The 20,563-nt window shown below is 53.4% G+C and overlaps 6 protein-coding genes across 6 annotated transcripts; 1 reads left to right on the top strand and 5 right to left on the bottom strand.

The window, feature by feature from the left end:
- Window positions 1-89: 89 nt before the first annotated feature.
- On the bottom strand, window positions 90-2,777 carry GLOTRDRAFT_128296 (FAD/NAD P-binding domain-containing protein; the record flags this gene model as incomplete). Its single annotated transcript, XM_007866910.1, has 17 exons — window positions 90-103; window positions 159-200; window positions 252-392; window positions 448-523; window positions 580-594; window positions 645-937; window positions 993-1,092; window positions 1,142-1,218; window positions 1,288-1,399; window positions 1,454-1,539; window positions 1,602-1,746; window positions 1,796-2,188; window positions 2,238-2,261; window positions 2,322-2,351; window positions 2,407-2,494; window positions 2,555-2,717; window positions 2,768-2,777. 17 exons carry the CDS (start codon window positions 2,775-2,777, stop codon window positions 90-92), a joined length of 1,809 nt encoding a protein of 602 aa, XP_007865101.1.
- Window positions 2,778-3,354: 577 nt separating this feature from the next.
- On the bottom strand, window positions 3,355-4,417 carry GLOTRDRAFT_39633 (uncharacterized protein; the record flags this gene model as incomplete). Its single annotated transcript, XM_007866595.1, has 3 exons — window positions 3,355-4,073; window positions 4,156-4,220; window positions 4,272-4,417. Coding segments are annotated over 3 exons (930 nt in total), but the record flags the coding sequence as incomplete, so codon positions are not given.
- Window positions 4,418-5,372: 955 nt separating this feature from the next.
- Window positions 5,373-5,890, bottom strand: GLOTRDRAFT_39358 (ribosomal protein L37ae; the record flags this gene model as incomplete). Its single annotated transcript, XM_007866575.1, has 5 exons — window positions 5,373-5,417; window positions 5,468-5,569; window positions 5,626-5,673; window positions 5,734-5,769; window positions 5,846-5,890. Coding segments are annotated over 5 exons (276 nt in total), but the record flags the coding sequence as incomplete, so codon positions are not given.
- A 5,389-nt stretch (window positions 5,891-11,279) lies between these two features.
- GLOTRDRAFT_128293 (uncharacterized protein) lies at window positions 11,280-12,966 on the bottom strand (the record flags this gene model as incomplete). Its single annotated transcript, XM_007866909.1, has 3 exons — window positions 11,280-12,587; window positions 12,649-12,862; window positions 12,914-12,966. The coding sequence occupies 3 exons, from the start codon at window positions 12,964-12,966 to the stop codon at window positions 11,280-11,282; spliced, it is 1,575 nt and encodes a 524-aa protein (XP_007865100.1).
- A 2,757-nt stretch (window positions 12,967-15,723) lies between these two features.
- On the top strand, window positions 15,724-16,990 carry GLOTRDRAFT_74959 (ubiquinone biosynthesis O-methyltransferase; the record flags this gene model as incomplete). The annotated part of the gene is made up of 3 exons (XM_007866908.1): window positions 15,724-16,176; window positions 16,228-16,503; window positions 16,563-16,990. The coding sequence occupies 3 exons, from the start codon at window positions 15,724-15,726 to the stop codon at window positions 16,953-16,955; spliced, it is 1,122 nt and encodes a 373-aa protein (XP_007865099.1). The 3' UTR covers window positions 16,956-16,990.
- Window positions 16,991-18,784: 1,794 nt separating this feature from the next.
- On the bottom strand, window positions 18,785-20,530 carry GLOTRDRAFT_74957 (uncharacterized protein). The gene is made up of 5 exons (XM_007866907.1): window positions 20,411-20,530; window positions 20,171-20,335; window positions 19,764-20,123; window positions 19,216-19,706; window positions 18,785-19,138 (listed from the first exon to the last, which is right to left on the bottom strand). Exons 2-5 carry the CDS (start codon window positions 20,292-20,294, stop codon window positions 19,085-19,087), a joined length of 1,029 nt encoding a protein of 342 aa, XP_007865098.1. The 5' UTR covers window positions 20,295-20,335; window positions 20,411-20,530; the 3' UTR covers window positions 18,785-19,084.
- Between the last annotated feature and the right edge of the window lie 33 nt (window positions 20,531-20,563).

Raw genomic sequence — 20,563 nt, 5'->3', positions numbered from 1 at the left:
TAGAAATGGACAAGAAATGGATGGACAAGATGACGTCTTGACACCATACATCGTTGCAACGAGATAGACGAAACTCCCTTAGCGGATGCTCAATTCTCCGGGACTGCGGGAAGAACCTTCAATGTCTTGCTAACATCGCTGACGGACAGCATACTCACCAGGAGGGTAATCGACCTCATCAGGGTTGAGGTACCATGCCCCTGCCGGCCGGGTTAAACAGAAACAACAGCCTTGAGCATTGAGAGACTTACTATCGCCCGTCAGTGTCTTCTCATTGTACGTCTGCCCATCTCCAAGCCAGTAAAACCTGTTCTTGACCGGATCCAGCGGCTGGTAATCAAAGTCCTCCCAACGGGGGTGAGCAAAGGCGCGAAGACAGTGCAGGGATGATCCTTGTTACAATAGCAGCATCAGGACAACAGTATAGACGAACATTTCGAGACGTACCGGGCCAGAGCCCGACGACACGGCCCTCATCTTTGCCCATCTTGGCCCACGATCGGCACTTCTCCGTGTGGACAGTCTTGAGGCACTCAGCTCAGACTATAACCTCCTACTATGCCGGGAATAGCTTCGTACCTTGGGGAAATAAGCCTATGACAAGTGTCAAAAACACAAAAGCCTGATGTCATCTGACAAATTACCTCTAAATACTCGTCGAAATCATCGACAGCCTCTTTCTTGACCACCATACTCTTGAGCCGCTCTCTCTGCAGCTTTAGCGTCGCCTTGACGGCATAATCGACCTGCTGCTGCAGGATTGCAACGAGAGACCCGCCATAAACACCCGAGTTAGGTCCACACGACTGGAACCAGTTCGGGAACCCGTCGACGCAGAGGGCCAAGTACGTCCGAGGGTGTGGTGTATATTTCTCTCGTAGTGTGATGCCGCCTCGTCCGACGAAGGGGAAGGGATACTGGAAGGACGTATCAAAGCCTTAATAATCCGCTATAGTCAGTCATCATCGCAATCATGGACGCGAGATCAATACCTGTTGCGCATACGATGATATCGAGATCATGATGCTTGCCATCAACAAGCTCGATACCGGTCTCCGTAATCCGTCTGATATGTGTCGGTTCAAACGTCACCTACGAATCGTCAACGCGAGTGGAGCGCATGTTCCAATGATGGACGCACATTATCTTCGCATAGGGCTTCGAGGTAGCCTGGGCCTGGTGTCAACCTCCTACATGCCACACCGAAATCGGGAAGCACTGCAACTCGTTCAAGTCCAAGGAAAGATCAGGTCCCAAACACATTTGACGACAAGACGGACAACTCACGGTACTCAGTTATCCATGGCTTTTTGGCGAGTCTCTGCCTCATGTTTTCGGTAAACGCCGCGCGGATCATCTGCTGTACTTTCGTCCCTTTCAGTGTTCCTTGGTATGTAGACTAGAAGGCAGTGAGAGGCTCGAATGGCAAGAAAACTTGAGTTTCTGCACTAACGTTGAGTTCGTGTTCCATATTGTGCCTGAATTTCTTGTAGAAGGCAGGGTCTCTGAAGCGTTGTTTGTCTTCTTCCGTGAATACGTCTACAACACGGGGTGTGTAAGTCACAAAAATTCGTGCGGTGACCACCGGCACTATCACGTACAGCTGCCGGCTGGATCTCTTCCTAGCAAGTCGCTCATCTTCTCCTCCAGAAATGGAGTTGCGAGCCACGTCTTGCTGCGGACGAAGTTTACCAGATGTGCGACTCTGGGCTGCAGGGCTGGCACGATTTGAATAGCTGATGAGCCCTGTCGCGCAGCTCAGCCCGGCTCGTATACGAAGCGACTAACGACTTACGACTCCGATCACGCCGACTTTCTTATCTCCCCAATCTTTTACGCTCTCCTGCCAACTGCGCTCGGTCACATCCCATTCCGCACTATGCAAGATACAACCCTTGAAGTCCTTCAGACCTTCTATGTCGGGCCAATGCCACCGAGCGAGCGATCCCAGCCCGGTGAACAAAACATCAGCCTTGTCCTCGAACTCCTCGTACTGCTTGTTCTCCGGAGTGCTATTGGGCGACGGCCGCTTCACGCGAAGTCGCCATTTGCTTTCGGCTTCTTGCCAGTACGCGCCGACGAGCTCGTGCTCCAGGTGAATATATTTCATGACTTTGTACTTGTTCGCGACGCGTTCCAGGTATTCCCGGATCTCGGGGCCCGGAGCGTAGAATGCTGACCATTCCATCTACATATCGTAAGTACAGAGTTTTCGTAGGAGACGTTGACGGACTTACATTATCCTCGAACGCATATTGATACTGTGTATCGGCATGAACTCAGAAATCCGCAGTAGTCTGATGCTTGGCCGGAATACTTACCGTGTGTGCCGGTATATCGCAGGATAAGCCCTGACAGCCGAGTGAGCTTGCGTACAATGGAAGGGCAGCAGTCAGTCAAACTTACCGGGTACTTGTTGTTATACCAGGTACCACCGATGGCAGGGTTCTTGTCGTAGATAGTCAAGTCGACATTCGGGACTTTCTGCGGGAATCTGAACGACGTGGAGAAGAAGCGTTAAAGTCGCGTGATTCAAGGTGACTGAGATGCGTACCTAATTCCGGCTAGGATCCCACTGAATCCCGCACCTATGCAAACTACCCGCATAGGTCGGCACTCGTCTATGGAGAAGTCGCCCAGCTTATAGCCGTTCGGATGGCCGCTGGTTCCGTTGAGGCTACTGGCTCCATTCTTGGGGGCATTCGTGCCGTTCGTCTCTGCCAGGCGTATCAGTACCACAAAGACTAAGCTGGGACACTAAGCGTACCGGTAGTCATATCTTAGCTGTGTGGGGAGTCGAAGGGGGGAAGGTCGAGCTCGGGCTATCCTTCCAGCTCAGGCGACCTGTAATTAACTTGTACCACTAGCCAGTAGCAGCATCATGTGAACGTCGGATGAACAGTACTACTTCCGTGGAAGTTCGGGCTACGTATGGGTATTGACGACTAAGAATTGCACATTCTCCTCGAGCGAGAGTGTGTAAGTTTACCGTTATAGATCCAATGCGAGACTTTTTCTGTAGCTTCTCCGTTCGAGAGCGGACGACATTCGCCAACAGGGAGGGGCCATTCGTGATTACCTTGGAAGAAGAAGGGCACATGTAGTACATCGTAATGTCGCTAACGTTTCGAAGCTCAATGGACATCACTTCATCTGCTGCGGAATTGTGGAATAATAGTAGTAAGCCTTCAAGATGACGTTGAGCGGGTTACTGTGTCTTACTCAGATGTCTACCCTGCGAGTCGTGCCGTCCTAAACGGCTTGCAAGCCATTTCCTAGTGAAACAGAATTGCACGAAACACAATGCATCCGATAAATTAGGGTATTCCAATAGTAGATACACATATTGCTGCTTCATCCGTGAACGTACATCGTATGATCCTCTTCTGCGGTGGGGTCTTTGCCCTCTTTTTCATCTTCTACATCATCATCGTCGCCGTCATGGTCATCTTCCTCTTCGTCGCTATCGCTAGCATCTTCACTCTCGTCGCTCTCATGGAAAGTCAACGAGATATACTCGTCGCCGATCTGGGCATCCTCGACCGAAACCGGAGGGGGATGCGCAGCGCTAGCAGTGTTAGTCTCAGAAGAGGAACCAGAGTTACCCTTAGAGGCTGAAGCTGAAGTCTGATCAGCAACTTGGGTCGAAGATGTCACCGAGGAAGAGCCAGCGCCACTTGCAGCAGGAGCCTTGCGGCTGCGATTAGCCCGGATGACATGAGGGAGCTTGCAGCCCTTGGTCTCACAGACGCCCTTCTCCGCAAAGTCCGGGCATTCGCGGACGTGGTTCTTTTCGCAGTCAAGCCCTTTCTCGCAGTAGCCGAGTACTGCGAAGTCGCGACAGACGCCCTGGCGAGGGCCAAGGCGCACATGCGGGAAGGGACAGTTCTCTCTCGTGCACCGACCGTTGTTGGCGAAGTGCATGCACACCGGGACACGTTGGGGACTCGGATCGTGCGAGAGATTGCAGGTCTCAGCAGTATTGGGGCAGGTGCCTTGCAAGAAAGGCCAACAGATCGCAATCTTGTCCGGGTCATGTTGATACATGCAGGTCAGGCCACGAGAACAAGTTCCTGTGAAGGGAACACGATTTGAAGCGGTGTTACCGAGGATGTTTAGGGCATGTCGACAACTGAGGTTGTGGCGACGACGCACCTGTAGTAGTAAAGCGAGGACAAGGCTTGTCCGAGTACTTTCGCTGCTTGGCCGCTCTGCGTGCCCTGTAAGAATGGTCAGAGAAGTAACCGTGCAGACCGATGGACCAGACGGACTGATATGGTCGAACGTTGTTGTTAAGGGTCATGTTGCGAATCGGTCTCCCAGGTCGAGGGCGAGAACTCCTAGGCTTGTACTGTCGATTGGCGTTGATGAGATGTCCAGCCTCATTCCTATTAAACTCAGGTCGGGGCCTAGATGGGCGAGGGCGTGATGCCACAGGAGCGGAAGCAGATTTCGGTACTGCAGGAAGGGTCGTGGTATAAGGAGAGGAAACTAACTACGGAGCGGGGGATGGAGAGGGAGGATGGCTAAGAACGGAACTTACGATCTTTACGGACTAGAGAGCGTCCTGAGGACTCAAAGGCGACACCGCCTATGACAACTTCCTTCTTTTCATTGCTGACAGGCGCCGGCCGCGGAGGAGGCTTGCTGATCAGGTTCATTGACGTCGAAGGCCTAGAAGGTGCACTAGGTGGCTTGTAGTGCGGATTTACATACGCATTACTCCTCGGTGGCGGCCGATAAGCAGAATATTGAGGTCGGGCATATCCTGCAGGTGGTTGTTGCAGCGTTGATTTCGCGTGATTGATTGAAGCTGTGTACCGGTCAATTGCAGCTACAAGATGTTCAGAAGACCCTGCCTACCTGTGAGGCGGGCAATTTCTAGCTTTAGGGCAGCATCAGATGTCGACGGCGAAGCCATGATGGTGGGTGGAAAGCAAGATGTGAGGGACGTCGCAGTTATTACCCAAGACAGCTTGCCCTAGGGCCACGTAAATAAGTACAAATAGATGACATTGCGCATTGTGGCTGACGATGGCCCAAGCCATAATCTGTCTACAGTATTATCATCAAACCGCTCTTGGGCATTATTGTCGCTACAAATAATTAGTGAAGTCATGGTATCTGGTGCACAATTAGCATGCGAGCTACCGTCACAATTGTAGTGCAGGGTGGCGCACGACGATTCAGATTCCAGTCGTGAGACAATCCGCAGGGATATTCAGTACCAACGATGTTGCAAGCGCACATTCTCTGCCCAACGTCACGTCCACATTCCCAGACGATGCGAGGCATAGCGCATGCATTCATGGATAGTGAGAGGAATACAGGACTGAACATAAAGAAAGCAATACATGACGACCATCCACCACTTAAGCCTCCGTCAACTCGCGCAACCGCCGGATCGTACTACGGAGCTGGGTCAGTACTCGATCGTAGACCGAAAATCAAAGGCCCACCTCCGGACAGTAGCAGCAGCCGTGGTGGAAACAGTCCAGGCGCCACCTGCAATTGTTTTGCGACATGCCTTGCATTGCCAGATACCGACAGCCGTCCTCTTCACGCAGTCCTAGATATTCGCGCCAAATCGATAAAGGCTAGCAGTAATCTGAACGATGGTCGTACCTTGCCGCAGAAGGAGCAGGTGTATCTCGCGTGTTGCGAGACCTCCATCTAAACCGAGCGTAACTAACGTTCAGCCAAGTTCGCAGATAGCGGAGTATCATTACGCACCTTCTTGACCTGCTTACGGAGGGAGGCACCGTAACGCTAACGAACATGAATTCGGGTCAGTCATCCGTCCTCATTTACGCCTCCTCGTCGCCAGGGATGGATTGTGACTCACGGTACCGTACTTTCCGGTAACACCGACTTTCTTCGTGCGTTTGGTCTAGATAACAGACAATGCTCAGCATTCTCCAGCACTGGTCTTGACAGCAGCAAGACGCACCATTTTTGATATGTGAAGCCGGGTCCCAGAACTTGCGGAGGTCGATGAGATTTACGGCCGGGTTACGAATGGTCTGTATGGGAGTTGCCGAACAACTGTACAGGTACTACTTCCCCAAAGGGTGAGGATTCCCACAGTTGTGGCGGAGGCTACTCACTGTTACTTGTAAACTTACTGTGTTCTGAAGTCTGTGTTTACTTCGCTGGATGCTCTCCAGCTATAGTTTCATGGTCGTTCTGGCAGTAGGAAACTGCCATGCCTTCCGCGAAACTATTGCCCCGAGCCACTTTGAGTTAAGCTCCCACAACGACAATGCAGCGCATGGTATCTGCCCGTGCCACCCGGGGCACGCGGGACGACTGCAGACGTGCTTATGTTCTACACCCTCGTCGTTTGCTTTGCCACCGTCGCAGTCAATTGTAAATACGCTGCACTGTGTGGCATGGGAATTCGGTCGCTGGGCTTACAAGATGCACCGGCGTTCGAGGGGCGATTCGGGCCGCTGAATACAGGACTTTCGAGATTGGAACCTCGAATACTAACCCTTCAATGACATCGGTCAAGTATCCGGATTCCTGACTCTCGAACAAGAACCATCAGATATCGGGCTGGATTCGTCCGCCGCGGACTTGCCAGGGAGGCCTGATAAGGTTGCCTTTGCCCTTAGGGATGCCTTCATGCGAGGACGGCGTCCAAGAAACGCAAGAAGCACTTCGTCTCATGGACACAATGTCTTGAGCTTACTCTAGGCCTCGGGTACCGCGCTGTTGTATGGATCGCAGACTGACTATCCGCAACTTAACAGCACCCGAGGCTACACCTTCGAACTTGTCCAGCAGTGAATTGATTAGGAGAAAACTAGCTAGATGCCACAGGTAGCCTGCAAAAGCCAATACAAGCTAATTATGATGAACGATGATAGCTATCACTAGGTATGCGGATCAAAAAGACTATGCAGGGGTATCGTAGATGGTCGAAGGGTATGCTATCACTAGTATGTGGATCAAAGAGACTATGCAAGGGTACGGTAGATTGTCGAAGGATATGCTATAGCTAATAAAAACCATGCAGGGGTGTGTGAGATTGTCTATGGGTATCAGTTATTATGAAAGGGTATAGTGTGGAACACGGGCTTTGCAAGGGGCAGGACTGTGTCTAGTCGCTTTCTTCGGAAGGGTCTTCTCCTGTCCCCTCATCTTGATTTCCATGCATACCAGCTTGGTGGCGTTTTAAGGCATCGTATCTGCTGAAGGGCTTACCGCACACCTCGCATACCCATTCGGGATCGTCCTGGGGCCGGAATTTGCAGCTGCAGCGGAGATGTCGGTTCAAATCTGTGTCGCGTCCAAAAGTCTTGTCGCAGGCTGGCGCAAACGTGCACGGTATGCGAGGCTTTTCCTGGGAGGTTTGTTGCTGTTTATTATTTTTCGGGATCGACCGCTTGTTGCGGGAAGGGCCAGAGGAAGTCTCCTGGCGCCCCGATTGGGAATCTTGCAAACTTGTACTGTTGACTGTCGCAGCTCTCCCAGAGCGAGTCGCAGGCCTGCGTTGTGTGGACCTTTCATCGATGAGATTGGGCGGCGGAGAGTCATGGCGAGGAATTTCCGAAAAGCCTGAGGGGGTAGCCGCCGCCTCAGAGCGTGTATTGAGAGAGCGGTGTTCAAGGTCATCGAGCGTAACTCTGGAAGAGCTAGCAACTGCGCCGACATTGTGGGGGTTGCGGCCCCGCCTTGGAGCGACAGGTAGTCTTTTCTTCTTCGATATGCGACCGCGACCACCAGGCTCATAGCTTGGGTCAGCCTCACTGTTGTCGTCCGATGCATCCGTGTCTTGATGTCTTTTCCGTTTCTGGACTCGTCCAGGCTGTGGCGCTGGAGGCGCAGCTGCACCTGAGATTCCGCTTGGCCAAGCTCCTGTGGTCAAGTCGTACCCCATATAAGCAGAACTTGATGATCCGACGGATTCATCTTGACTCTCTGGAGTAAGTGACGTTGGGTCACGCAACGAGGGCGTTCGGTGAACCTCGGCCTGGGCGTAGGGAGCTGATGAGTCACGAACACTTGTCGTTGGTGCAGGAGAAGGTGCGTCGTAGCCAAGAGAGCCTCCCGGCATTTGCTGATCGTACTCGGAGAAAATCGAGGCATCATAAGCTGGATCTGACAAGGCCAGTATAGCAGACCTAGACGTTCGGCTGTAGAACGATGAGCCGTCCGAATAATTTTGTGGGGAGCCTGTGGTTACGCCAGCCTCAGAGTATGGAGTCGAAGGCAAGTACTCGCGAGCGTCTACTGAGGCTCTGGAGGAGGTGGTGATTGCGTCGGTATCAGCAGGATCGCGGAGCAGCCTTTGAGCGACCGCGAATCTTCTCTTCTTATGCGCATGCTCCCGACTTTCGTACTTATAAGTGGCCCCATCGCTGCTGCTGTCATCGGACCCGTCCGTTTCTTCACGATTTTTGCGCTTCTGGGATCTGCCAGGGTTCGGTACCAATGGCGCAGGTTCATGTGTCATCAGGTCGGGCCAGGCTGCTCTCGTCGGGTATTGCAGCATATAAGCAGAATCTGACGGTCCGGCGTGTTCGGATTGGCTTTCAGGTGTCTGAGGCAAGAAGTCCGGTAATGATGCAGTGGTGGTATACTGGTCAGCCGGATTGAAATAGGGAGGCGACATCGCAATAGAAGCATTTGTCGACAGGGCAGACGAAGCTGAGAGGTATCCGGAAGGACGAACAGCGGTTTGCTCCTCGTACTCGGTGAAGGTGGAGCTGTTGTAGGCATAGGCAGAAGGGCTCGGCAACGCAATAATAGCAGATGTCGATGTCGAAACAGCAGTACTTTCGACCTCCGGCCATAGGTCGGAGGATGTTGCCGTAGTCACAGAAGACGTTGGTAACGAGGGAGCGGTCGACGAGTAGAAGTGTAAGTCAGACCAACTGAGGTAGTTGGCAGCAAACGCGCTAGACGCCTCAGAATCTTGACTGGTCTGGGACTGTTCCAGATTGTCGCCAGAAGGTGCGGCTTCATATGCTGTGTATTCGTCTTCGAGCAATGTGGAAATCGAAGCACTGTTTCCCGAATCAGAGTAGGCATATTGTGTGGCGTCGAAGGATGTAAACCGTCCTTCCGGGTCGGATGACACACAAGTCTGAGTAGAAGGAACATCTTTACTCAGTGGAAGGTCTACGAAGCGACAGGGGTCTTCATCGGCTCTGTCAAGTGATGCCTCGACGGAAGTGATCGTTGCTGGAGCCTGCTCGTACAATCCAAGGTCGCCAGGCTGATGAGGCAGAGAGACCTCTGATGGAAGGGACGAAAAGTACGCTTCAAGAAAGTCCTCTGCAGAAGGTATGGACGATACACTGAAGGAGGTTATCACATGCATCTAGCAGGCAAGGCGCCTCTTGTGCTCACTCGAAGTAGTCTGACATATCAGGTGGTTCGCCAGAGGGGAGGTCGCGGTCGCTCATTATTGCCGCGGAAAAGTAGATGGGGAGGGAGTCCAGTCTCAAGCACACAGAGGAGCCTGCAACAGCCCAGGGTCCCTCATTTATATGCGACGCCAGCGAGAAGCCGTAGGACCAGTCACTCGCCCACAAAGACATAGCCGGCGCATACGAGTTCATAGCAGTTAGGCCTATACTGGTAGGAGCGTGCATTAGTATGACCGAAGCAGACACGGCGGCGGTGGGAGAAGCCCATAGCGCCCTCAAATGTCGAATCAGGCATAGGGCGGAGGGTGTCCTTGAGACGTGCGGGATGGCCGAGTTACCAGATGCTTAACATTCAAGGTACAAGATCAGCAAGGTAGACCGTTGGTGTGCACTGGATGACATGAGCTGCAGTGCATTGGAGGTTGGGGCACTGAGCTGCGGCTAGACGAAGCTTCTATTAGAACCTCCAGATGTACGGTCTGGCTGTACACCGGCGGGGGAGTCGGGGAGACCCTCTGTAAAGGCTGGAAGGACGCGCGTCCTCGGGCGACCGAGAAATGTTGCGCCACGCAACTAACAAACTGCTATCGAGATATGCAGAGCAAGATTTGGCTTAAGGTCAGGAAACGTATATAGGAAATACATCGGAGCTCAGCCGTTTGGATCTCGCTTAGACTTAGCACACCGGTACCGGTGTTTCGATTTGTCTTGTGTTGTGGTACTCTGTATTATCCCTTCCAAAGGACGTCGTTGGTGCTGATGGCACATGGAACAACCTGAAGTTCGTGATTTCAATCCCTGTTCCAAGGGCCAAGTTGCTGCTATCGTTGAACCTACCAACCATGGAACAAGGCCATGACAGGTAAACCAATGGGGACGCTCGTACGGAGTCGAAAGCACTGTATTTGTGGTACCTGTTGTCAGGAATACGAGTCTAAACTCGAAATAGAGGGTCTTTTCCAGACGCCCCAGAAAAAAGACATGCGGTATCGGTGCACAGGTAAGCTTCCCGTCCAGATCTCCTTGCCTCATGAACCGAAGCGCACACACCTAGCTACGGGCATCTCTTTCCCGAAACGCTGATCCTCTCAACTGGGCCAGCGCCCAAGAAGCAGTCGCTATCTCTCTCAGTCGTCCAATCATGACTTGGATGTGGCAGTATGGCTGCCGTCATTGCCTCGACGATCCGAGAGGCAGACGCAGCCTCATCGGGTGGTAATGACGGAGACTAAGAGATCGCTTGGTAAACACATGCAGTTCACTGATTAATCATCTTTGCCAGTACTAGTGAAGCAGGGGCCCCTCCATCAGCGGGGTGTGGGGATGAGAGAATATGATGACCCATGCTACGACCATCTATCCAAATCTAATCCAAGCACGCTAAATGAAAGTAAGACCCTCCTGGCTTACCAGACTGCTTCACGTAATTCGGGGTGAGGGAAACAGATACCTCCAGAAAATAGCTGCGGTCATATTTGACAAGAGGGTCAAGAGAGTTCAAGTCCGCCAGGAGTTGGAATTGAACGCCTGTAGCCCTTCGGGGCAGGGTTGTCCGTCAGGCGTTTCGCGATATCCGAGTGACAGGGTAAGAGCCAACTATCAGGCAATCTGGCTTTGGGCGAGTCGACACGAGAGCAAATAAAAATATGGTATCAGAGATCGTGCTGCGTCCAGGAAACACAGCGGATGGTATACAAATATCACCGATTACAGGGTTCAGGAACAACGACAAATGCGGGGGCGGGTGCCCTGGAGACAATGACGCAGCGAAGCAGTTTTTCGAGCGGGCAGAGAGGATGATCCTTCGAGCAGGCTTGAGGGCCTGAACACAGAATCATGCTGCCTCGGCCGTTGGCCTTCGGCAACCGGCCTCCAAGCCATGTTACACATCGGACTCCCTCATCGGCGCGCAGCGCGGCGGGGCTTGGGACGGCGTCCGTTCTTTCTCTCCTCTGGCCCAGCCTTCCCTTTCTCTTCTCCGTCTTCCTCTGGGGGGGAAGGGAACTCGGAGCAAGCTCTCGGATTAGCTTCGTGACGCTTCCGAGCGTCGACTCGAGAGAGTATCTTCCGACAATACTCGCACCAAATCCGCTCCCTTGGGTCAGTGACCTCGTAGAGTTTCGCCTTATCCTCTTCAGACAAGGTTTCGACCTTGCCTCGGTCGTGGACGGTGAAGATGTGCCGTACTAGGTCTGCGGCCCGAGTGCAACTCTCGCCACATTGGCGCCCGTCGCCGCGCTCCCGGGTGCAGACGTAGCGACCCGAACCCCTGCGCCCGCTAAAAGCTCTCTCCGTATGGTGCCCCTTGCGCCCTCTGCCCCGGCGATTGCCACCGCGGCTGCCCTTCTTGAACTCGCCGTCACGGTGTGGCGTGTTGCTTCCCCTGCCCGCGCTGCGAGGTCGCTTAACCGGCCGCGTCGGGAGCTCGAATGCGGAAAAATCGTCGTCCGAGTCGTCCCCGGAGGTGCAAGAATCATCGTTGTAGTCATCCTCCTCCCTCTTCCTCTTGGAGGTCTCAAAGGCATGCGAAGGCCCTTGCCCTTCATCATCCGAGATAGCATCTGCGTTGTATGTCATAGGGGGCTGCTGCACCAGGCGACTAGAGTGCCGAAGCTCTGGACTGGAAGGAGGCGAGATGACTCGGGTACTAGGGGCAGGTCGGAGAACAGCGCGTCGGAATGGTCTCTGTGGCTGCTGAGGCTCGTCGTCCTCATCCTCCGTTATACTTGGGGACATATCCCTTACGGACGTTGGGGGTGAAGATAAAGGGCTAGAAGAAGAGAGGGCCGACGGGCTCACAGGGGAAGGAGATGAGTCACGAGAGCGAGAAGAATGTGAAGAGTCGACGGGAGAAGGGCTTCGTGAATAATCCATGGGAGGATATAGTTCCGGGGCTGTGGATAAACTTGGTAAACCCACAGGGGACAGGCAGGATGGGCTGTCGAGGAAGCTTCGGGTGTGTATATCGGTGCCACCCTCAATAAAGTGATCCACTTCATGTCCCTGAGACCGGCCAGAGAAGCCGGGTCGCTCCATAAAAGCATCCTCAGGAAGTGAAGGTGATGAGCTGAGGGCCAGATCATCCTCAGACGTAGCAGGCGTAGAGTTCAACGAGGAGAGGGTGGAATTAGTAAACTCGGGAGTCGGAGCATACGAGACGCAGGAGATCGGAGAGAGGTCATCCAGCATGACGCGGCGCGTGTTGTACTACCATCAGCGGCCATTTAAGTACATACAACCGAGGCGACCAGTGAAGTAGTGGACTTACTGGGACATGGTCCTCATAATGGATGGGGAACACTTCTTCCTGTACATTCAGCGTGTTGAAAGAGGGGCCTGATTCCGGTCCGCAGTCGTCGCTCTCGGCAGCAAAGAGCATCGAGATGGAATGGCTTCTGCGCTTCATAAAGCCATTGGACTGCTTGTTCAACACGACCTCTTCGGATAAGGAGTCAGTCGGGATCTCAGAGAAGCCGCCGGTCCTATTCGTATGCTGTGAGTGTCATGTCAATCTCGAATGATACGATACTCACTTCGAGGAAGCTGCATCGAAGTCGAACCAGTATTCGGGGGAGTCGGAATGCATTGCAGTGTGCTGCGCGTCCTGAACGAGACTTATAATATGGGGGCTCGGGAGCTGGGCAGTTTGATAGCGCTCATGAAGAAAGCCATGGCGCTTTAAGGGATCGGGAGGAAGGACTGCTTTTGTTCTCATGCGTTTCCGCCGATATGGGTTTGTGAGGTTCTGTGGGCGCGCAGAGAAGTTAATCGACCAAACACGGGCACTGACCTTACACAGCCCGGCGGGCACGATGTTTTACGAAGATAATCATCAGACACATCACGAGGAGAGAAAGGGAGCCTGTCGCAAATGTTGTCCTTCTGCCCACGGCGGCAATTTGACACATCGAGTCGGGTGTACCAACACGCTCGTTGGCGCAAGGTGGTGACAGGTAGGAAAAGGAAGCTTATTACAAACGGTGCTCTTCTGCGCTCGGCGGTTGTCTAACATTTCGAGTTGGCGCAGCACGCTCGTACATGCGGCCAGGACTCATAGACACACGCATCGGTGACCGCCCGCCAGGCAATGAGCGTCAACCTTGTTAGGGCGTATTCGGCGTCTCGTATAAAGGTGGATGTCACATCTTGACGGATCTGTTAAGATATTGCAGGGAGTATATGTTAATCTCAAATCTGAGGTCGACGTACGATGGCAACCTCCCGCGCGCAACGATCCTTGTTCCAGTACGGGACTGAACTTCCATAAAGAAAGAGAAGAGGGATTAGCGCTGAGATTACGGGATATCATCGACGAATACTTCGGCACGAGAAAGCTCTGAAAGTCTATCGATGTATCAGGAAGTCGACTTGCACTTGCGTGCGACAGAACTAGGCGCTCAGGAACGATGGCTAATTCACGCTATTTTCTTCGACGTTTGCCCGGCCCCACGTTGCAGAGGCATACGAGGAGATATGGACAGATTAGTTATCATCAGGCATCGCATCATGCCCATACTTTGCATAGAATAACTCGTGTAGTCTGCGAGGCAGCAGAATAACCCTAGCCCAATGCACAACGTACGGAAGCTAACCAGGCATCCAGACCCGGAACGGGCAGAGCTTCCTGGTTCTACTCCGTACGGGCGGCGAAGAAGTCATAGATGTCTGGTCCGAGCCGAGCGTTAGCTGACTCGCCAGCAACCCGTAACGCTGATTGGCGGTACCGACGGGCGATTGTCACTGCAACATCAGGTTGCTGCAAACCGTCGCGGTAAGAGGGAAGAAGGTTGTGTAAGCTGAGGCTTCACTGGATGAGGTGTGGCAGAAGGGAACAGCCGGCGAACTCACTTACTACGGCGCGTCAACTCCCATACGCGCCGAAATTGGATTCATGTTGACTTGGAATATGGACTCCTTCTCGAAATACCTGCATGTGGTCGGCGGCCTCTCGATCACCATCTAGGTAGAGTATGAGCGGGCTGCCGAGACGTCCACTCCCCTTCCGAATGGAGCCACTCGGGCAGCAAGGGTGAGCACAAGAGGTGCCTTGTCTATACAACCTGAAAACAATACGCCGGGACGGTTACGTGACGGTCGGGTGTCGAGAGTTGTTGTAGCAAAATACAAAAACCGATGGCGGTAGTACTCAATAATAATATCACCTGTACGGTCGCGAAGGTCTGGCCACAAGATTGCGAGGCTCGGCTTTCCAGTATTGACAAGGCCGAAGAGATCAGTTTCATAGAGGTCATGTGCGAGATGCGATTTTCTCACTTGATGAACTTTCCAGCTAGAATCGGCGGCGCCGCTGCTGCGTCGGGAATCCTATTTCAGTAATTGCACCGACATCGCCGAGCGATTGCGCGAGAGTCTGTTAATAGCTGCTCGCCCACACCATGCCAGGCCTAGAAGTTGTGAGCGAACTCTATCTGCAGATACGGTATGAGATAGGAAACGATACGCACGGACATGGACGACAATTGCACAGCGCCCGATAGTCTGAGTAATGTAATGATCGTCGTATTCGCGAAGGTCTACGCCGCGCTATTATCATCATGATAATCTGGTTGATGTGAGAGCGCATCTGTTGGGTACCCAGTGAAGCCTCTATCACCCCCTCAGATGGCGAATGATGTGAGCCCCGGGAGGCCCACCCCAGCATACAACGAGAACACTCGGGTCTACGGCGCACAGACCTGGCTACATTCTGAATCGTGAGTACAGATGAATGAAGCCGTACCTTACGTCTGGTGGCGTTGCGACTCTTAAGAATATGGGTCTGCAACTTGGGCATCGGGTCAAGATAGACATAGTACTTGTACCGATGGTCTATTTTTTTCGGTCGTATCCAGAGCAACAGCACAGGATAGCTTTTGATAATCACACTCACTTCTTGTAAAGTGTCCCTGCGCAGGCGACCAGCCAATTCGGAAGTTTGACCGTCCGTCACCGACTGTAATAAGGACAGCCTCGAGGTACGAGACCGTAAGGCTCACCGTAGGTGATACATCAGCGCGTCCCCTTCAACCAGGAACTTCGGTCCGTCATTGTACTTGAGAGATTAGTAGCGGTTGGAAATCTCTGCGCATATGTCAGACTACGAGATGAAGAGGGTGCTGTAGTTGATATATGATAGACAATATGCAGGATCAAGAGTCTCAGTCAAGTCCCAGTTGCCAGGAGAGCTGTGGTGGCGCTAAGCAAACCAGGAGACGCGTGCAATACGCGTTCGTTCTGTACGCCGACCCCCAAGCCACACCGTGGCAACAACACCAGGTCAAACACTGGGCCTTGTGTTCACAAGTTTCACTCAGTAGACAGGAGTGCTAGGTCGCCGAACATCATGACTGCCGGGTATGGAACTCCGTATTCAATTACTGCGTTCCAAACTTACCTTTTCAGTCTCAACTCAGGCTGGATAGTTGCTCGTCGTATCTCGAAACGACGTCACTTCGGCTATAAAGAAATTCAAGGAGGCGTACACTCAAGGTCGTCACACGATACCTCTGCCCGTCGCGTAGACGCGTCCCCGGGAGCGTCCCCCTCCTCGACCGTCAACCCCTCTGAAATAGCTTTCTTCTCTCGCTTATCCCAGCAATGGTGGGACGAACACGGGGAATTTGCTTTTCTACACAAGATGAATCCCATTCGGATGCAATTTATTCGAGAGAAGATTCTCGAGATCACGAGGGAAGAGCAGGGCGAAGACGTAGCTGCTCGTATGGAGAATGGCCCCGGGTTACTGAAAGGTTTGGACGTCTTAGATGTGGGGTGCGGTGGGGGACTGCTCTCAGAAGTAGGTGTCCCTTATTCCAGGGGTCCTACTCATTTACGACAGAATCACTAGAGTCTGGCACGATTAGGCGCCTGTACCCTGGGTATCGACGCGTCGGAAGCAAATATTGGTATCGCATCATTGCATGCTGCTGCTGACCCACGATTGTCGTCAAGAACGCCGTCTGCTGCATCAGCCGGCGTCCAAGGATCTTTGACCTACGCATACACGTCGGCGGAAGAACTTCTCCGAGGCTCTCAGCGATATGACATTGTGTGCTCCATGGAAGTCCTCGAGCATGTTGACAATCCGGCGGGATTTCTCTCCGCTTGCGCCGAGCTTCTCAAGGTGCGCGCGTTGGAACCGGAACCATGATGCCTGACTGCTTACGGATATACTTTGCTTAGCCTGGCGGTCACCTTTTTTTGTCGACCATAGCGCGCACGCCCCTTTCATATCTCTTGACAATTGTTGCCGCGGAACACATTCTCCGCAAAGTGTCTGTGGGCACGCATAGCCACGCCAAGTTTATCAATCCCTCTGAATTGGTAGGGTTTTTCCAGAAGTACCGGTCACTGTCACCCCCTCCAAACGAGAAGTCTGGGAGCGACAAGTCATGGATCACACGCACCTACGAACACGGCCTGCCGTCGCGAAAGGAAGCCGAAGTCAGGGGAATGGTGTATCTCCCTTGGAAGGGTGCCTGGGTTCTGGCGCCCAGGGTGGCGAGTGCATATGGAGCGGCTACGGCGTGCAATTATTTGTTCTGGGTTAGGAAACCCACGTCTGATGCACTGTGATCCTGCAGGCAATTAACGCTAATTTTTTTGCTGTGAAAGCAGTGTTGCCTCAAGGCAGATCCGTTCGATTCCTATTGTACGCCCGGCTTCTATCTGGTAAGGAGTGCCGGACCCGGACAATCACAAGAGGCCGGCGGACGGTGGCAGTGTGCAGGCAGGTGTTCTATTTATGATTGCCTGATAGGGATCCAGGTGGCGTCAAAGGTTAGGCTTTCATGAGGCTCGCGAGTGGCGACACCTTTTGTGCTTTGTGCAAGGAGGAACAACAAACGATTCCCCTTGTTGAAACAAAGCACAAAAAAGTGAAAGGTCGGCGAAGATATATAAGAGCGACGCTAGCTCGCCTCAGTGTGATCCATCTGCCTTCTCTCATCTGACTTCCCTGCTTCACCCGACGGCTTTCTGGAATAGGACGCTCTAGCGATTGTCTATCGCTGGGACCCACAATTCGCTGGCGCCTATGGGAAGCAAGACGCCACCCCATCTTGCAGGACCTCGCCACTCCAGCGTGCTCGAAAACATCGGATAGACGCTCAGATTGTCCGAGACAATGGCTTTGCACTATATCCCGGCTCACGTTTCGGCGGCGCTAGACCTTTCTCCCTGTGCTCTTTCCTCAAGCTCTAACTCGTTGATAGTGTTATTTGATTGGTTTCTTCGAGTCTCGCTTCGATGCATTGGGCCGGACAAGTTACTGCCTGCCATACTGCTAAGGGCCGGTACGGTCTCCCTTCATGAGACTCTGGCGACACTTCCGAATCCCTCTCTGGCAGGACCTATTCCGAGGATTCCCGTCTGAGCGATGCCGACTTTCCGCAAGGACTATCGACCGAATAACTAATCGTGAAAGACTATCTTCCGTGCTTCGAAATTGAACCTCCTGGTGTCTTGTCTCATCTCTCGTCTGATGTCTGACTCCATAGTAGTCCCATATTTTTCGACCGTCTTCGCCATCCGATACTATTCAAGCCTCTGCCGATTTTTGAGTGTCGACTGACCAAAGGAGATCAACTTCGTTATCCCGGTCTGAAGGTCGACTTGTGGTGCTACAGCGACTGACATGGCCATCTACTACCTCGGGGTTTTCCTCATCATGACACCTGGAAACATCAAATTTGCTTCGGTTACTTCAGCAGGCGATATGTCTCTTCCTTAAGCAGTGCCGCTACCTCTTTGAGACTGTATCTTTCCGCCATCAGGCGAAGTCCTTGGGGATTATCCTCGCGCCACATCCTTCGGGATGAGTCCCGCGTCGTATTTTTTGAAATCTCTCTCTTCTTCGGAAGGAGCCCCTCTTTTTCTCGTCAATGCAACATCGCTGGAGTCCCAGTGCTAATGCTGACAGGGAATGGACGGGTGGCTTCAGCGGTCGTACTTCCGCCCGGGGTTGCGATGACGCGTACTTGGAGGCACTGTGACCCCAACACCCGCATCTCGCTGTCCACAGGGAACCTCCTGTGAAGAAGTCTCCAAGGCGTCGGGTAGGCAGGCTGCCCGCGATGTACTAGCCTGACTTTGGGAACACGCGAAGGGTGTAGTGTTCATGCCAGGTGCTGTACAGGTATCTCCATTTCGATGGCTCAGCGGGTCGGGCATTGCATTCGTCTACGCCACGTTTTCTAAAAACTAGAGCGACCCCACTCCCGCTTGGCCTGAGGGCTGTTCAAGAATGCTTGGGCGGAAGGGTGCCACAAGGATCTTGATACGAGCTGGACAGCCAACGTCGTGCACCCCAACACGAGGCTCGTAAGACGGCGTCGAAGAATACGATGCAGTACAGAAATAGGCACCCGTTACTGCGGAGCACGAGTAGCCCTTGTATTCACCGTCGGATATCGGAGTAACCATAATGAGCCCAGCATACGCCACGTCTTGAGCATGCAGAATAGGCCTAGCGGGGGGACAGCTATTTGGGAGTCCCCGCGAGGGGGGAGGTCTGGCTGGATGTAGTTGCCGCAGAAAACCAGAGCGGTTAAGTACGAGTCCTTGAGATATCTGAGTATCTCAGTAGGCGAATACGACGTGTGCTGCTGGATGCATAAGACGAATAATGCCAAAAGCCTCGCTGCCGTTTTCAACCACTCTGAACGGCGCCACGCCATCCACGTATACAACAGGAAGCGCGAAGCTCAGAGTAGAGACGCCCACGAGCGCAAAGTCTCCTCTGGCTTATCCCAATGTGCCTTCGTAAACCAGACCAGTGTCAGCGCGCACTTCCGTCAATAACATTGTCGAACAAGCGTAAGGCCCCGCAACTCACGAAATGATTGCCCTCCACAACACGTATTTCCAACTTCCTCACACTATTCCCCTCGTCCAGTTCCTTCTTCAGCCTATGCGCGGCCCAGACCATCTCGGGGATCGTCTGGTCGCAATACACCAGCCTCACCCTGAGACCCGGGAACATCCCCACATACTTCTCATCCCGAAAGATCTTGCGTACATTCTCTCTATACACCCCACCATCGATATACTGCACCCACCCCTCTCCCCTCGTTCGCGCGTCCGGCGCCGTCACCTCAGCCAAATTCAACCTCTGAATCGTTGGCGTCTTCTCTGGGGCTGGGTTGACGACGGGTCCTTTCGCAAGACCAGCAAAATCGCCTGACGACGCATCAGGGTGGTGGAAGTACGCGGTGACCCACGCGTTGAACGCCTGCGTCTTCGCTTGCAGGGTGGGCAGCGCGGGGTCCTGCCAGGCGTCGTAGACCTCGGGCGGGGGCGGGAGGCCGAAGACGTAGCACGGCGCATCTGCGGTGGGCTCTGCATTGCACATTCACGGGAAAGCGGGGACGCGGAAGTACGTACCGTATATGATGTACGTCTTCAGATATTTCTTGATCACATTTTGCTCTTGGTCGCCCAAAGCATTCAAATGCGCAAGCATCGCGCACCCGCACGCGTTCCCCGAGCTCCACCCCAGCACCGCTATGCCCCCTCCGCTCTGGACATCCGACACCCGCGCGCGGCGCACATACCACACCAGGAACTGCGCGAGCTCCACACCAAGATCCTTGAGTGCTTCAGCCTGGACATGCGTGTCGTCACTCCTGATTCGCGCGACTTCAGCGGGAGAGGTGGGCGTGGTGCCGGGGTAGTCCCGCCGGTTGAGGAGGACGAGGCGGAGGTTGTTGGCGGGGGCGTGGGGGATGAGGGGGCGGAAGATTGCTAGCAAGGATGGGTATATGCGCAATGGAGCGGGGGGAGAGACGTACCACTGTGGTAGCTGGTGCCGTGGATGAGGACAAGCGTGCTGTAGGGCTCGGAGGTCGCTGTAGGTGGGCCGGTGTCTGAGTAGGAGAAGTGGACGCCTCTGTCGTTGACTGGGTCGGAAAGCATGCAGAAGCACGGAGGTATCTAGTGGCGCTGTGGTAGTGGTACTGTAGTAAGCGCGGAGACCTAGTCAGTTGCAGCTCTGGCATAAAGTGATATCAAATGTATGAGTGCCTGCTGACCTAGCACCAGATTTAAGCCCGGTGCAGTGCGGTCATCGCAACTTGGCAAGCTCTGGATAACCTTGGCAACGAGCTAGCTCTGCTTTTGTTTTCAATAGGGTGTGTAGCAGCTCAACCATGTCAAGCAAATGCAGCATAGCAGGTTTGTAGCAG

Source organism: Gloeophyllum trabeum (assembly GCF_000344685.1).
Source record: "Gloeophyllum trabeum ATCC 11539 unplaced genomic scaffold GLOTRscaffold_00005, whole genome shotgun sequence".
NCBI lineage: Eukaryota > Fungi > Basidiomycota > Agaricomycetes > Gloeophyllales > Gloeophyllaceae > Gloeophyllum > Gloeophyllum trabeum.
The sequence above is the reverse complement of the archived record's forward strand: the minus strand, read 5'-3'. Positions and strand labels throughout refer to the sequence as shown.

Excerpts from the sequence above, each read along its gene's own strand:
- GLOTRDRAFT_74957 (XM_007866907.1), bottom strand. The coding sequence starts at position 20,294 with ATGCTTTCCGACCCAGTCAACGACAGAGGCGTCCACTTCTCCTACTCA. Across the intron at positions 19,707-19,763 it reads GAAGACGTACATCATATACG|ATGCGCCGTGCTACGTCTTC; the intron begins GTACGTACTTCC and ends AGCCCACCGCAG. Across the intron at positions 19,139-19,215 it reads TTGTGGAGGGCAATCATTTC|GCACATTGGGATAAGCCAGA; the intron begins GTGAGTTGCGGG and ends TGGTTTACGAAG.